Genomic DNA, 16,639 nt, shown 5'->3' with positions numbered 1-16,639 from the left:
TGCTTATTGACTAATGAATGAATAATTTATAAAGTTTGGATTTATGTAAAGTGGAGCATTCCTGATTCTCGGACATTTACTCAATTCTCAGCACCCATTCTTGGAACATATGGAGAATCTTTGTCTCAGAAAGTAATGATCCCCAAAGTAAAGGTGCCCCGGGTCATTAGAATAAGCCTTTGGATGCTGGCTGGCCATGCAGAATGATTCTCCCAACTAACTATGTGGGATCTCCTTGCATTGAAAATGACAAGAGTAATTTGATTAGCCTCTTTGTAGGCTCTTAAAATCTTTGGAGGCAACTCTGAAGAAATTAAGGGGGGGAGTTGACATCCTGGGCTTATTGTAGAGGAAATTAAGGCCACTAAAGAAACTGTCCGTTATAGGAAGAGTTCTTAGATGGAAATTTTTGTGAAGTTAACCCAAACATTGTTAAGCGTGGTTGGATAAACAAACTTGAGGTTAAATTGAGGTTTGTTGAGAAAAGGGGGAAAAAAAAAAGAGAAGCAAAGCAAGAATCTCTTGATTATAGAGAACAAACTGATGGCTACCAGAGAGGAGGTGGGTGGATGGATGAAACAGGTGATGGGATTAAGGCGTGCACTTGCTGTGAAGGGGACCAGGTGTTGTAAGGAAGTGTAGGTTCACAGGTGGTATATGCCTGAAACGAATATTATACTCTATGGTAATTAACTGGAATTTAAATAAAAACTTAAAAAAAATAAACTGAGGTTTGTGTGTACAGAAAAGTCAAGGGTTCAGTTACTTTGGTATTTCCAATGCTATTTTGAGAATAAGAAATAGAAAACCAGGTATTTTTGAACACACAATGTATGGTTTTGTATTAATGCATATTCATGACCGATATCACCTTTCCTCTTGCATTACCTTAAAAAAGGTAAGCCACCAACTCTAAATGGAATATTCTAAAATGAGAAAAGCTAAGTTCTACATCAAACTGCCTGGTGTTGCTGTCATTCAGACAGCTGTATAAAAAGCTGTATTTAGGAAATGAAGGAATATTTGGTTTTCTGGAATTTTCAATTCAGGCCCAACGAAAAATTAAAGGAGTCCTTGAATACACTTTAAACATTCTTAAAATCCTTCTACAATGTAAAAATATATATCACCACCATCACACTCATAAATAAATACTGTTTATCTAATTCTCATAGATTAGTAAGTGCCAAGCCAGTGACAGGAACATATTTTGGGGTATTAACGAAGTTTTTCTTCCCTTGAATTTTTTGCATTCTCTGTTCTTTTTCCTACAGCAAGCAGCTAAAATTTTCCACTTTCCTTGCCTGGGGAAAGGACCACGCAGAAGCTTGTAGATAACAAAAGGAGTCAGATTCTTGGCATTTGATCTTCAAAGGCCTATACATGAGCACTGATTCTGAAAAACAAAAAAGGGTGGGCTTTGCCATTCCTACTCTGCACCAGATGCCTGGACCAGAGAGAGAGAGAGAGTAGGAGGGTCCTCTTGTCCTCTCTTTTCCTTTGCAGCAGATTCTGGGGAAACCAGAACCTCTTTACCTTCATTACATCTGCAAAGATGTTATTTCCAAGTAAGATCACATTCTGAGGTTCTAGTGTACAAAATTTTTAGCAGGTACTAACCTACTACACCATTCAAAATGTATTAGAAGAGATTTCTATTTCCCCTGTGGATTATAGAAATACCAACATGGAAAAAGAAGAACAAATGTCTTCATCTTTTTTCCTGTAGACATCCTTTTCCTGTGCTAAAGTGAGGAATGTTCAAGGAAAGAGTCTACAGGAGGGCAGCATCAGAACTTGGGTCTTCATAATAGAGTAATTCAACTTGGCTCCAACAGGGGGATGAGGTTGGGTTGGTGTAACTTCCATGGGGAGCCCTTTTTGTACAACCATCTAAAATACAAAAGAAGGAATGCTAGCAAATTTGTAATCTGGAAATGCAGAGTTCTTTTTAAATAAGCATCTAGAGGTAGTGAATAAATGCCATAGTATCTGACAATTTGATTCTACTTTAATATTTCATTTCTACTACTGAGTAAGCGCACAGTTTAAAATGGACATAAGTGATTTCTACATGAGGGTCCTCACCTTTTTATAATTCAGTTCCCTTGTTATTTACCCAGATGGATTCTCCCAAGTATCTGAGTGTTGTAGCTGCAAAAGTAGAACGTCCCTCTTTTTTTCTGGTTTGTCATTGTTGCAACAAATACTGCTCTAATGATTCCTAAAGACATTTTTTTTGGTCTCTAGCCTGTTTGTATCTGTGATAGTTCAGAGTAGAGATGAAAAATGGGTTAGTGTGATACATAGCAAAAACATATGCAAATTGTATGAGAATTATATCAAATGGTGTAACTCAGGGGGAAAAACTGTACATTTCCATATTGAAGTTTATCAGTAAGGATCAAAGTTATAGAAATGGTGCAATTGATTTTGACACGTGTATGTCTACATATGTCTATAAATTCTGTATTGCCCAAATGTTTTAGGGAAAAAGGGATTCTTGTGGATGCAATGGAAAACTTTAAATCATTGCTTTTGTTTGCATTGTGTCCATGAAAAATGTTCAGTAAGTAGATGTGTTATACTTTTTATTCTGAGAAATTTTATTTTATTTTTGTATTCAGTACACTATTCCGTTATTGAGAAATTATTTTTTTAAAGAAAATTGGGAATTCAATAGCTAAATAAGAGTGCTTGTTTCAAAAGCCTGTGATAACACAAAAGTTGTATTTTTTCCCTAAATATATTTAGTTCACATTCCAGTTCAATACATGGGGAATCAGTTTAATTTATTTAATGGTGTTTCATTTTTTTTGATGACTCTGCTAAATTTTATTACTACTATTTTGATTTGACTTACTTTAGTAATTATTATTGGTGTCAATGCTAAATAGCTTGGAAATATTTTTTAGGATGTATTTTGAAAGTTCTAATTAAAAAAAATTAAAAAAAAGTTCTAATTAAGGAAAAGTCCCCCCTCCCATTACAAAAAAGATTAAAAAAAATTTTTTTTTTCATTTATTTATGGTAGTCACACAGAGAGAGAGAGAGAGGCAGAGACATAGGCAGAGGGAGAAGCAGGCTCCATGCACCGGGAGCCCGACGTGGGATTCGATCCCGGATCTCCAGGATCACGCCCTGGGCCAAAGGCAGGTGCCAAACCGCTGTGCCACCCAGGGATCCCCAAAAAAGATTTTTTTTATCTGGCAATATACTGTTAAGTTGTAAATGATCCCTCTAAAAGTGATTTTTGGCTGTGGGTTTTTCTTTTATTTATATGTTAGGATACTATGTTTTATGTGATTGTAAATATATTTAATGCTGTTTATTCAAATATGCATGAGGTTTACATATTGTGAAAGGAACCAACTTTCTGACTTAATTTAATTAGCAGTAAACAGAATATAAACATGAATATCTTAAAAACGAACAGACGGGGAAACACAAATTATCTGGATACTGTAAAAAGAAAAGAGAAAAAAACCTACGGCTGGTGAAGGGAATTCGGTAATGAGATGCAAGAGAAATAACTGCATTTCATCATTTTTATCAGCTGGGCCCTAAAGCTGGTGGTAAAATTCTGTTATCCTTCCAGATGTTCCAGTCTACTCATGCATGTCAACGGACCACTGTTGAGGTTTTGACCAGAGTTCTGTGTGTGTGTGTGTATGTGTGTGTGTGTGTGTGTATTTCTAGAGGACCGTAACCAATACAGCATCAGTATTTCTTAAGGAAACTAACACATTTGATAACAGTGATAATGGAGTTTGTTAGCGAGTTAGCGTGTTTGCATACCAGGTCGCGAACACCTGTTTCTAGTTCATTTCTACTGTTGCTACTATTTCACAGGCATTCTTCACTTTCTACTCGGTTGGGTGTAGGCCAGTGGTTCTCAAAATGCAGTGTGCATTTTATAGTTTCCAGGGGATTCACAGAACTCCCTGAAGATTTTCTTGAACCTCAGGGTCTATTTGAGCATAAAATACAAGCCACTATTCTGGGATACACAGCCCAAGAGTAGAGTAGGAGTGGCAGGTATCTCCTGAGTGCTACATAGAAATTAAAAGCAATTGCTTGTTTTTTTTTTTTTTTTTCTTTTCCTTTGGAGGTAAAGATATTAAAATCTGTTTAACAACCAGTTCATAGGGGATCCCTGGATGGCTCAGAGGTTTAGTGCCGACTTCCTCCAGGGCGTGATCCTGGAGACCCAAGATCAAGTCCCACATCAGGCTTCCTGCATGGAGCCTGCTTCTCCCTCTACCTGCGTCTCTGCTCTTTCTCTGTGTCTCTCATGAATCAATAAATAAAATCTTAAAAAAAAAAAAAAACCCCAAGAACAACCAGTTTATAAACCTAATGGGGTGAGCTAAATAATAATCAAAATCTAATTTATGAATATCATGATGGACTCGGTTTGAAAGAGAAAAGAATAGAGGAAAAGACAAGCATGAAATATAAAGGGAAGTTGGGAGAGAGTGAAAAAAGAGATGGTGACAGTTAGGGGGGCAGAATGGAAGTGAGAAGACCCATGGAAATGATGAGATGAAAGAGAGAATGGGCCTCAGATCCACAGTGGAAAAAACACTGGGAGGGAGAAAAAGTCAAAGAGGTAGCAAAAAGAAGAAATCACGATGGACGGATCCATCCTAAACCGATTTTTGTTCCAATTGGTATTGTTTCACAAGAGTTAAGCCCATGCTTGTCATCAGAATTCAAATTCTAAGTGTAAAGAAATACACCTTAGTATTTTCCCTGTTATATTCTATTAAAATTCACCAGGATAATTAACCAGGATAACTAACACAGTTAAATTCCAAATATACAAATCTACACAGTTTATTTTTTCCCCTCTCCTTAAATAAACTATAATTACATTTTCGGGAGATGTGGGAAAGCTTACCCACCCCCTGACTATCGCATAATCAATAGGATACACGTGCATACACACCCATGCACACACATATCTGTTATATAAATATATAACTACAAGAGTATGGAAAAATGTCATTTCTTCATATATGAGCTCCCATTTCAGTAAATAAAGAGACAAACCATGGTTCCTAGAAATTTTAAAATTATTTATCAGACAGGACTTTCTAAAGTCACCAGGTGGGGACTCTGAGTCACTGAGAGGTCTGTGGGAAGAGCAATGATAATACCAACGGGGGTAGACTTTGCAGAAGTGGCTGCAGTTGCTGGCTTCCCTCTGCCCGGGCCCCTCGCAGTGTGACTTTGCGGTCCCTCTCAGCAGGAGGGAGGGGCCACTTCACCTCTGGAAGCAGGGCTGGCCTTGCGACTGGCTTGCACAGGGACATGGGGCGAGTGTGCCATTTTTGAGTTTAGGCTTCAAGAGGCCTTGTACGCTTCCAGGTCACTCCTGGGTGCCGTGTCCCTACCATGAGAACAAGCTTGGCTTAGGCCGCTGAGGACCAGAGCTGAGTCACCCTGATTATCTCAGCCGGGCCCCCAGGCCTGACGACAAAGCTGATCCACAGGTAACCGCAGGTGCATGAGAAGGTCCAACTGAGCTGAGAACTGCCGGGCTGTGCCCAGCCCGGGTTGTTGACCCACAGAATTGCGAGCCACATAAATGATTGCTTCTTATGTCACTAAGTTTGAGATCATAACAGCTCGCTGACACCCGTTACCGCATGGCATGCTAAGTATGCATCAACTACTGGGCTAAGCGCCTTAGATACAGTATCTCAGTGAATCTTTTTAAGACCACGTGGCCACAGATACTTTTATTATTCTCATTTCCCAGAGAAGAAGACAAGACATTTTTACCCTCTTCATGGCCAGAATTGAGGTCCCGATCTCCCCAGCCTGACCTCTGCGCTCCAATGCCACAGTGCCTCCCTCCGAATTTGCTGGTTGGCCAATCTGAGAAACTTGAGTAACTAAGGATTATCACTTATCACTTTGAGGATTGTTACCTTTGTTACTTGAATTCTTTGAATTTAGCACTAGAGCAAGAGCTCCCCAGTTTTTTTTTTTTTTTTTCTTTTCACGGAGTAACTACTTTTGGTGGCGAATTTCCTTTGCCACCAAGTTTTTTCCTGCTTCCTGTCAACATTTCAGTTGGTGGGAAGCTCTCAAGCCACCGATCTGAACTACTCCAAGCTGGAGGGGGAAGTGGCTGGCAGTGGGCCGAACACTTGATTCTTTGTGTGTGTGTGTGTTTAAATTTGTGCAGTATTCAAGTATTTTATACATACATAAAAGAAGAGGGATCCCTGGGTGGCGCAGTGGTTTAGCGCCTGCCTTTGGCCCAGGGCGCGATCCTGGAGACCCGGGATCGAGTCCCACCTCAGGCTCCCGGTGCATGGAGCCTGCTTCTCCCTCTGCCTGTGTCTCTGCCTCTCTCTCTCTCTCTCTCTCTGTGACTATCATAAATAAATAAAAAATTAAAAAAAAAGAAGAAAACATATATGAGTAGTCATCCGAATCAAAGGTGATGGCAGCTTAAGCTCACCAGTTTCGGTGTGTACTGTTGAGTTCACCACCACCACCTAGAGACAAGGTTCTGAACCAAGAAGTGTTAATTCCTTCCAAGTGGTGCCTTAAAATGTGTCTAATACTTGAGGGAGGGAAAACAGGCAAGTCCTGTTCAGCATATAATTTAAGCAGCACTTTAGATGGTTATGCATGTTTTTGTCGTCCCCCAAATAGTACCTTCTTTCCCCATGGGTGAGAAATCTCATTATTTTTTACATTATTAACCAAAGCTCATTTTCCTAGCAAGTCAAATCCAGCCAATGGAAGTTCTCTTACAAATTTGTGTTTTCGAGGCTTCAGAAATTTGAACAAAATTCTCACTGAAACCGAGTTTTCCAGGTATTCTGGTGGGCTGGAAGCCCCACGTGGCTTCCAGGGATTCTAGGTAGGATTGTTGGTTAAGTAATAGGCAAGCTGGACTTACTGCCTGTTCTCTTCTAGGGGGTCTCATTTGCCCTTAGAACAGGAGCAAGCAAACGATGAGAAAGGGCAATAGCTGTTAACACTTAGGTAGTACCTGCTGTATGCCTCCCGTCTCCTAATCCCTTACATTAATGTTCCCAAATTCTCTTGCTGTGGGGACAACTTCCAAACCCCTTTCTAACATGAGGAAACCGAGGCAGAGAGCGGCTCAGGCGCATCCTCCAGACCACAGCCGTGGTTCCGGGGGTGCCGGGTTCGAGCCCCGCAGGCAGGCTCCAGGCCGCGGGTCTCCCTTTCCGTCCGCGCCGCGCGTTCCGCCTGGAGGAGCCGACGGGCGGCCCGTGGGCGGGTCACGCGGTGTCACGGGCCCCACCGTCCTGCGACCCCGCCTGCGCCAACACGCGGCCAGAACCGGCAGCTGGGGCTCAGGAAGGGGATGCGGGTCCCTGGGCCCGGGGGGTTTCCGTCTCCATTCCCGGCCCCTGCAGCCTCACCTGCCCTGGTCCCCGGAGGCCTCCCCCCACCCCCTCCCGCGGCCTCCGCAGCCTCACCTGTCCTGGTCCCCAGAGGCCTCCCCCCACCCCCTCCCGCGGCCTCCGCAGCCTCACCTGTCCTGGTCCCCAGAGGCCTCCCCCCACCCCCTCCCGCGGCCTCCGCAGCCTCACCTGCCCTGGTCCCCGCGGCCTCCCCCCACCCCCCGCAGCCTCCGCAGCCTCACCTGCCCTGGTCCCCACAGCCTCCTCCCCCCGCAGCCTCTGCAGCCTCACTTGCCCTGGTCCCTGGAGGCTCCCCACCCCTGCAGCCTCCGCAGCCTCACCTGCCCTGGTCCCCGCGGCCCCACTCACCGCAGTTGTCCTCGTCGGCCTGGTTGCCGCAGTCGTCCACGCCGTTGCAGTGCAGCAGCTGCGGCAGGCACCGGGTGGTGTTCCCGCAGGGGAAGAAGCCCAGCGAGCACCGGGCATGCTGGCCGCCCCCGGGAGCCCCTGGCGAGGAACCGGAGCGCAGGTGAAGGCGCGGCCGTGCCCCCGCCCCCGCCCCCGCGGCCCCCTCGCCTCCTGGCCGGACACCGGCGCCTTCCCAGGCCTCGAGCGCGTGGGGAGGCCTTTCCCGGGCCCGAAGACCCAGGGCGCCCCTGCCCGGGCGTTGGCGGTGGCAGGCGCCCCCCCCCCATGCCCCAACCAGCCCCCCTCTTCCTCTGGAACGTCCGCCGTCCCTGCCAGCCAGCTCCGTCCCCTTCCCCTTCCCATGGCTTTAAAGGTCAGGAATGGAGGGGATCCTGCTAGAGCGAGGCTGGGCTGCCCCCGCGCAGGAGGCCCGGGGGTGGGTGTGGGGGGGTGTGGGGGTGTGGGGGAGGGATGGGGGGTGTGGGGGGGTGGGGGTGTGTGTGGGTGTGTGGGAGGGATGGGGGTGTGGGGGGGTGTGGGGGTGTGGGGGTGTGGGAGGGGTGTGGGAGGAGTGGGGTGTGTGTGGGTGTGTCGGGGTGGGGGTGGGGGGCGCAGGCCTGGCCCCCGAGCCCGCAGCTCCCGGCCTTGCCGTGGCCCCTCCGCCCAGTGCCGGGCACGTAAGGGCCCTCGGGGCCTTCTCTGGCTCAATAACTGACTTCCTTTTAGGGCCGAGTCGAGGCCCTTTGCCTGCATGTAGCCGCCGAGGGGCATCTTGGTTGCTCCCAACCGGGCAGCGATGACCACAGGCGCCGCAGACATCCATCCGCAGGCAGGCTTTTGCGTGGGTATAAGGGAACTGTGCCGTTTTGAAACCTCAGATTTATATGGACTTTAAAGATTATTGGAGACTCCAAATGTGATTCCGTTGTGTATTATCCTTATCAAGTCTGCACACGCTTGGAACTTTCCAGAATATTGTCGATTATGAGAAACAAGAACAGAGCACTTTGAACGGTCAATAGCATTTGTTATATAAAAATGTATTTGTGATCTGTCGTCAAGACATGACAAGAATAAAAGTGATTATTTGCTCTGTAAGATGTAGCAGGGCGTTTTTATAACAGGGCAAGCGACGTTTTATAGAGAAGAAATCTAGCTATGTCAGGTTTTGACGGTACTTGGCTGTTCCAGAACACATCATTTGAGGAAGGAAATAGTTAAATCTACATAATAATGAGCTATGTTGAATCAGTGTTCTCGCTTGTGAAATTATTTTAAAATGATCCATATTTTTTTTCAATAAATTGATTGGAATGAAGTCAAAGGAATTGTATACTTTTGTGTACAGGATGCCACTGTTAGAACATCACGCATTTCAGAGACCTCAGGGTATATACAATAAAATAAAATAAAATAAAATATAAAATAAGGTTAATCTGTGTTGATACTGACTTTTGATACCTTTATTAACTTTTTAAGAACAAACTTTAAAAATCAAGGGTTTCAGGGGACTCTGTCTGCCTCAGTCCGTAGAGCATGACACCCTTGATCAGGGGGTTCATCAGTTCTGGCCCCTCATTGGATAGATAGCTTACTCAAAAAAATAAAAATGGAGGGTTTCAGAAAAATTCTTTGATGAATTGTCAGCCTTCAGCCACAGTTACTGTTTGAAGATGTTTTAACTAGACACACCTGCCTGTGTTTCCATGCTGCTGGTTTGAAAATTCTTCTCGAGTAACTTATTTTTATGGACATTATGCTTTCATGTTGTATCTTTTTTTTTATTTTTTATTTTATTTTATTTTTTTATTTATTTATGATCGTCACAGAGAGAGAGAGAGAGAGAGAGAGAGAGAGGCAGAGACACAGGCAGAGGGAGAAGCAGGCTCCATGCACCGGAAGCCCGATGTGGGATTCGATCCTGGGTCTCCAGGATCGCGCCCTGGGCCAAAGGCAGGCGCCAAACCGCTGCGCCACCCAGGGATCCTCATGTTGTATCTTTTAAGTTTATGTATAGAAGCAGCTACAGTTCTTCAATGATTATGTCATGAAATTAGTCCTACATTTTCATAATGGTATGATTCAAAGATATATTAAAGTCTTAAATAGTGATACTTTAAAAATAGCTTTATTTTGAGATGATCTCAAAGTTGCAAATATAGTATGAAGGATGATTTTTTTCCCCCCGAATCATTTGAGAGTAAGTTCCTGACCAGATGCTCCATCACCCCTAAAAACTTTGGTTGTGTTTTTTTCTATAAACAAGGACATTCTCCTACATAACCCCACTCAGAACCATCAAAATCAGGAAATTAACATCAATGCTTTACTACTATTTCAACCTCAGAATCCATTCACATTTTGTGTTGCTCAAGAGTCCTTCATAGTAAAAGGATCTACTTCATAAACTTTGCGTTCAATTGTCACATTTCTTTAGTTTCTTTTGATCTGGAATAGTTTCTTAGATGATAGAGTTAAGGGACCTGTAAGTGATGATTATAGGAAAATTTTGTGGAGGTTGATATTATGCCACCCCAAAATATGCCACTTTGGCATAAGTATTATTTTAAACTAAAGACGGTTAAAAAAAATAAAAGCAAATATAGGAAGAGCTCTCCACCCTCCCCCCATCCGCCTAAAAGCAGGGCATCAGTTTCCCTTTGTGAAGGGGTCTTCCTCTTCCCTCCATATGAGGGAGATGTCACTGGAGATGGAAAGTTGGCACCAAGGTGAGTCTGCACAAACAAACCTTACTAAAATAACCCCTTTCTTCCCTCTCAGGATTAAAATCTTAGGGGTTTCAATAAAACATTTTTTGCAGGCTAAGTTCCTAGTGGTTTATCATGAAAGGAATAAAATTTAGCTTTTACTTTTTGACAGACCTTGACAGAAATGCACAAGCACTTAGAATTTTGTCAAGGGAACTCATGAAAACGCCAACTCAGTGAAATTATAACCCTCCTTCTGTAACAATCTGAAAGGTTAATATGGAAAATTTTAATGTGGTTGCTCTGAAGTTAATGCCTTAAGGGCATCTCTGGTCAGTTAAATTTAAAATAAAGTAGGAGAGTCTAATTGGTACATTTCATGAAAATGTTTATTGTGTTTCTGTACAGCTATGACTTGCGTAAGCATTAAGGTAAGTTTCATCAGATTCTATAGCTTATTTCCAGTACTTAAAAATCCTTTTTACAATCTATGGAAGATATGCAGTATTCTATTTTCTCAGATAATTACAGCATCAAAAGTATAGGGAGTTTACTAAATACCTTTTTAGGGAGTAAAATAAACACACATGCACAAACACATGCACACAAGCCAGACCCAAACACACAAACTTTCTCTACATTCAGTCCATTTACCTTATTTTATTATCTTTTAAAAAATTATTTATTTATTTAAAAGAGAGATAGCAGGAGCACAGAGAGAGAAGCAGACTGCTTGTTGAGCAGAGAGCCTGGCTCGGGCTTGATCCCAGGACACTGAGATTGTGACTTGAGCCGAAGGTAGGTGCTTAACCCACTGAGCGACCCAGGTGCCCAGAGTCCATTTATTTTAAAAGATAGATAATTTCTATCTTAAGTGATGACCTCCAATTAATATTTAAGGTTCTTTAAAAACAAAACAAAAATACCAGTCGTAGCAGAGGATTGTTAAATATGTGGGGCAATTTCAGAACTATATATTCACATATATATGTTGAACAATAGCCAGTATAATTTGATCTCATTTACACAATATAAGGGCTGTATAATACTTGTGTTTATAAAATGCTGATGTGGTCACAACAAACTGTCAACAGTGGTCATCTTTGGGAAAGGAGACCAATAATTGCAGGACAAAGGGGAAATTTCACTCTGCAATTTATATCTTTAAGAGAATCTGGACTTGTTTTTTAAAAGCGACTATTCCTTTAATAATAAGAAAATAATCTGAAGTTATTTACAGGAATTCAAATGTGTAGAAACTTGGCTTCTCAGCTTTAGATTAAACATCTCATTTGTAATAGTAGTTAGCTCTTTTTAGACCTTTTGAGACAAGGTAATATAAGGTGAGTGGTTCTCAGTCACGGATGATTTGTTTCCTGCACTTTGGGGAACAAGTGGCAAAGTCTGGAGACATTTTTCATTGTCACGACTTGGCAGGGTGGGGGTGGGGCGGGAAGGGGGTGCCATTGGCATCTAATAGGTAGAGTCCAGAGATGCTGCTAATCATCTCCTGAAGCGCAGGAAAGCTCCCTCAAACAAATATTTATCTGCCCTAATGTCAGTAGTGCCCAGGGTGAGAAGCCCAGGGCTCGGCATTGTTGAAGAATCAATGGAAAAGCACTCCATGCCAGCAGACTAACATAGGAATTCACTTGCAGGACGGGCAATCAATTAATTAATACTCAGTGGCCTTTTCTCTTCTAGTGGAGACTCTCCAATGGATTTTAAGAGATTTTAGAGGTGGATGGACATTACCAAATGGAGGGACTAGTGCAGCTGCTGTGTCTCTGGAAAGGTTGTGATTGCTGTTGTTTTGACAGTTGGGAGAGAGGCCATACCTTGTTATGTCCACCAATGCCAGGGCAGTTAGAAGGAATAAATTCTTGACTACAAGGATTATTAAACAATGGACTGGGTTACTAAGACAATCTCTGGAGGTTTTGAAAAATTGGATAGATAATTTAAGTATATTCTGCCAAAAGTAAAAGAATCAGCCACAAAATATTTTCGGGCTTCTTGAACTAGTTCCATGAATCTATGAATAACAAAACAGATGTTTAGAAGAAGGTATTATTCAAAAGAACATTTTTAGATGTGTGCGCTCTGTATACATTAAAAAATATTGAAAAAAATTCCATCATCTATACAGCAGCCAAAATAAATTCATTTGTCCTGACAAAATCCAGGTACTCAACAACTCTTAATGATATTGCCTCAACCCAGGTTCCCATTTTAAATATTTTATTATGATCTTTCTCAAAACTTACACTGCTCCAGATAAACTAAACTTAGTTTCCCAAGAATTATGCCTTTCTCTAGGTGAATGGGATTCAGAACACACTTACTGTGGGGTGCCTGGGTGGCTCAGTCAGTTAAGCGTCTGGCTCTTGATTTTTGCTCAGGTCTTGATCTCAGGGTTGTGAGATTGAGTCCTGCCAAGGCTCTGTGCTGGGTGTGGAGGCTGCTTGGGATTCTCTCTCTCCTCCTCCTTCTGCCCCTTCTCCCCACCACTCCCCACCCTTGCTTATCCGCATGTGCATGCTCTCTCTTTAAAAAAAAAAAAAGATTACTTGTTGTGATGAGCACTGAGTGATGTAAAGGATTGTTGAATCATTATATTGTACACCTGACAGTAATATAACACTATATGTTAATTATACTTGAATAAAAATATATATACTTGAATAAAAAAATACAACACCCTTCTCCCAATAAAAACAAACCATCATTCCAACAACAACAATAAAGAATTATGACTTTATTGCTGCCTGTCTTGATTCCAGTCTGACTTAAGGCCTCACACAGAACTGACCCAGGGACAGACTATTTGCAGTCCCCAAATGTGTCGTGCACGTTGCTGTTTCCTACCAACAAAATGGCAGTAAATAGGCAGTGAGTTTTCCTTATTTACCTGCCAATATTCCATAATTTCTTTAGGATTCGTGTATCACCTTCCTCTGAAAGCTTCTATTTCTTCTTTAGGCTGGATTGTGTACCTCTTCTCTGTTTTCTTAGCATCCTGTACCTGTCTCATTTCAACAGCCCCCTGTTGCACTATATTGCAGTTGTGGTCCACATATGTCCCTTCTGTCAGCATTCTGGAGGCAGAGAGACTGTGTCTCAAATCACAGTCATATTCCCTGTGCTTAGCATGAGGGTATAAGATGGCAATAAATACTTATGAAGGAATGAAGGAATAAGTGAATGAATGAGAATGAAAGATATGTGGTGAATTGAATCAACTGGCGATGGACCGAATTTTCATTAGCACTTTCTCACCAGCTTAATAGTTCATGCCCCATTTCACTCATACCCTCCCTCTGTATCATTAGCCTCAGAGAACATAAGAACATGCCATTAAAAATAACTTCCCATAAAGACCAAGATAAAAGTACCTAGAAAAACTAGGCAAAATACGTTTCGTTTTATTAAGCTCATGTTTTTCATTAAATTTGATCTGATATCTGAAAATCTTGACTTATATGGCAACTTATTAGATATATCTCCCGAGGCCAGAGAAACAAAAGCAAAAATGAACTATTGGGACTTCATCAAGATAAAAACTTCTGCACAAGAAAGGAAAAAGTCAACAAAACTAAAAGGCAACCTATGGAATGGGAGAAGATATTTGCAAATGACATATCTGATAAAGGGCTTGTATCCAAAATATATAGAGAACTTATCAAACTGAACACAAAACAAAGAAGCCAGTTAAAAGGTGGGCAGAAGACATGAATGGACATTCTTCCAAAGAGAACATTCAGATAGCCAACAGACACATGGAAAGACGCCGAACATCACTCATCATTGGGAAATACACCTCAAAATTACAATGAAATATCACCTCACACCCGTCAGAAGAGCTAAACTTAAGAACACAAGAAATAATGGGGTGTTGGTGAGAATGGAGAGAAAGAGGAACCCTTTTGCGCTGCTCATGGGAATGCAAACTGGTGCATGCATTCTGGAAAACAATATAGAGTTTCCTCAAAAAGTTAAAAATAGGACTAACTTATGATCCAGCAATCACACCACTAGATATTTATCCAAAGAAGACAGAAATACTGATTTGACGAAATATATGCACCCCGATGTTTATAGCAGCATTATTAACAATAACCAAATTATGGAAAGAGCCCAAATGTCCACCAACTGAAGGAATGGGTAAAGAAGATGTGGTATATATAAAACATGGAATATTGCTCAGCCATCAAAAATAATGAAATCTTGCCATTTGCAACAACGTGGATGGAGCTAGAGAGTATTATTATGCTAAGCAAAATAAGTCAGTCAGAGAAAGACAAATTCCATATGATTTCACTCATGTAGAATTTAAGAAACAGAACAAATGAACATGGGGGAAAAAAGAAGAGGCAAAACAAGAAACAGATTTAACTATAGAGAACAGATTGATGGTTACCAAGGGGAGGTGGGAGGCGCTTAGAAGGGGATGGGTTAAACAGGTGATGGGGACTAAGGGGAGCTTGTTGTGATGAGCACTGGTGTGTATGTAAGTGATAAATTGCTAAATTCTATACCTGAAACTAATATTACACTATGTTAACAAACTGGAATTTAAATAAAAACTTGGAGAAAGAAAAAAAATCTTGGCTTATTTGTGGGGTCTTAGAACTTGGTGGGATAAAGTTTGAAAATAGTGGCTGAAGTTTTTTCTTTCCTGAAATTTTTTTGTTGCGTGCGCTCTTCACTTATTTCAGTGATATTCATTGTTTCATGAGGTGGGAAAGTACAGCTGAAAACCAAGAAATACAACACTACTGGAATTAACTTATAAACTTTTAGATGAAGCATTATTATTGAAAGCCTGGATTTCCATTGCAAGAACCAGACATTTTTTTTTTAAAGATTTGTTTAAGAGAGAAAGAGAGAGAGAGAGAGAGCACATATGGTAGGAGGGGCAGAGGAAGACGGATAGAAAGAATCTCAAGCAGACTCAGTGCTGAGTGCAGAGCTGGTGGTGGGGCTTGATCCTATGACACTGAGATCAGGACCTGAGCCAGAACCAACAGTGGGATGTTTAACTGACTGAGCCACCCGGTGCCCCTGTAAGAGCCAAAATTTTGAGGAGAGAATGTTTCTTTTCCTTTCAGCTCCAAAGTCTGATTTGTGTGGAACTTAGAACATAGAGTTTATAATAAACCATGGAGTGAGAAAGGATATGTGATGGTTAGTTTTATGTGTTTACTTGGCTAGGCTCTGGTACCCAGTTTTTCATTCCAATACTAACCTGGGCATTACTGTGAAGGCATTTTGTAAATGTGATTAACATCCACAATCACTTTAAGTAAAGAAGATTACACTTGATAACGTGGGTGGGCCTCATCCAATCAGTTGAAGACTTTAAGAGCAGAAATTGAGGTTTCTCTGAGGAAGAAATTCTGTGGACCACAGCATCAGCTCCTTCCCAAGAGTTTCTAGCCCTATAGATTTCAGACTTGCCTAGACATACCCCACAACTGAGTAAGCCAATTTACTGAGATAAATCACTATATTTATCTATCTATGCATGTATATGCATACACACGTACATATATGAGCATATATGCAAATAATATAAATATAAACAATCATATGTATGTATGCCTGTGTGTGTGTGTGTGTGTGTGTATATATATATATATAGAGAGAGAGAGAGAGAGAGAGATTTAAAAAAGCGCACGTATCCTATTGCTTCTTTTTCTCTGGTAGAACCTTGACTGATTTAGCATATGATAAGGCAATTTTCCTGTCTCCCAAAGGTAAAGAATTCATCAGAAGGCAGAAGAAAAGGTATTGGAGGAATGCCTCCCATTCCCCTGGGCTGGGACCAAACAATCTGGAGGGAAGAGCAAAAAGTAGTAGGAAATTGTGCCCTGGATGAGTAAAGAGATCACAAACTTCAATGACCTTCTTCACCCTTCACCACATGGTTTAGCCATGGTAGAATAAAAAAGAGATGTGGCGTATGTAAGGACAGAGACCCGAGGGCTCCTTTTTTACACTCTCTTATTTTATGAAATCCAGGACCGGAATGGAAGTGTGTCTGGAACCTTACAGCCCTCCCCAGGGAGGACAGAAGTAGCCAGGAGTGAGCTAGCCGAATGGGAGAGGTCTCACGAGGGG

The 16,639-nt window shown here is 42.0% G+C and overlaps 1 protein-coding gene across 4 annotated transcripts in view; it reads right to left on the bottom strand.

The window, feature by feature from the left end:
- Nucleotides 1-16,639, bottom strand: part of RXFP1 (relaxin family peptide receptor 1) — a 94,722-nt gene that overhangs the window by 52,043 nt on the left and 26,040 nt on the right. For 3 of the 4 annotated variants that reach the window (XM_038559107.1, XM_038559108.1, XM_038559109.1), the window contains exon 2: nucleotides 7,770-7,907. The exons of the other annotated variant lie outside the window; for it this stretch is intronic. In XM_038559107.1, coding sequence (XP_038415035.1) covers nucleotides 7,770-7,907 — 138 coding nt within the window. The remainder of the gene's footprint in view (nucleotides 1-7,769; nucleotides 7,908-16,639) is intronic. 4 annotated transcript variants of the gene reach the window in all.

This window comes from Canis lupus, chromosome 15 (assembly GCF_011100685.1).
Source record: "Canis lupus familiaris isolate Mischka breed German Shepherd chromosome 15, alternate assembly UU_Cfam_GSD_1.0, whole genome shotgun sequence".
Classification (NCBI taxonomy): Eukaryota; Metazoa; Chordata; class Mammalia; order Carnivora; family Canidae; genus Canis; species Canis lupus.
This window is presented reverse-complemented; position numbering and strand designations above follow the sequence as displayed.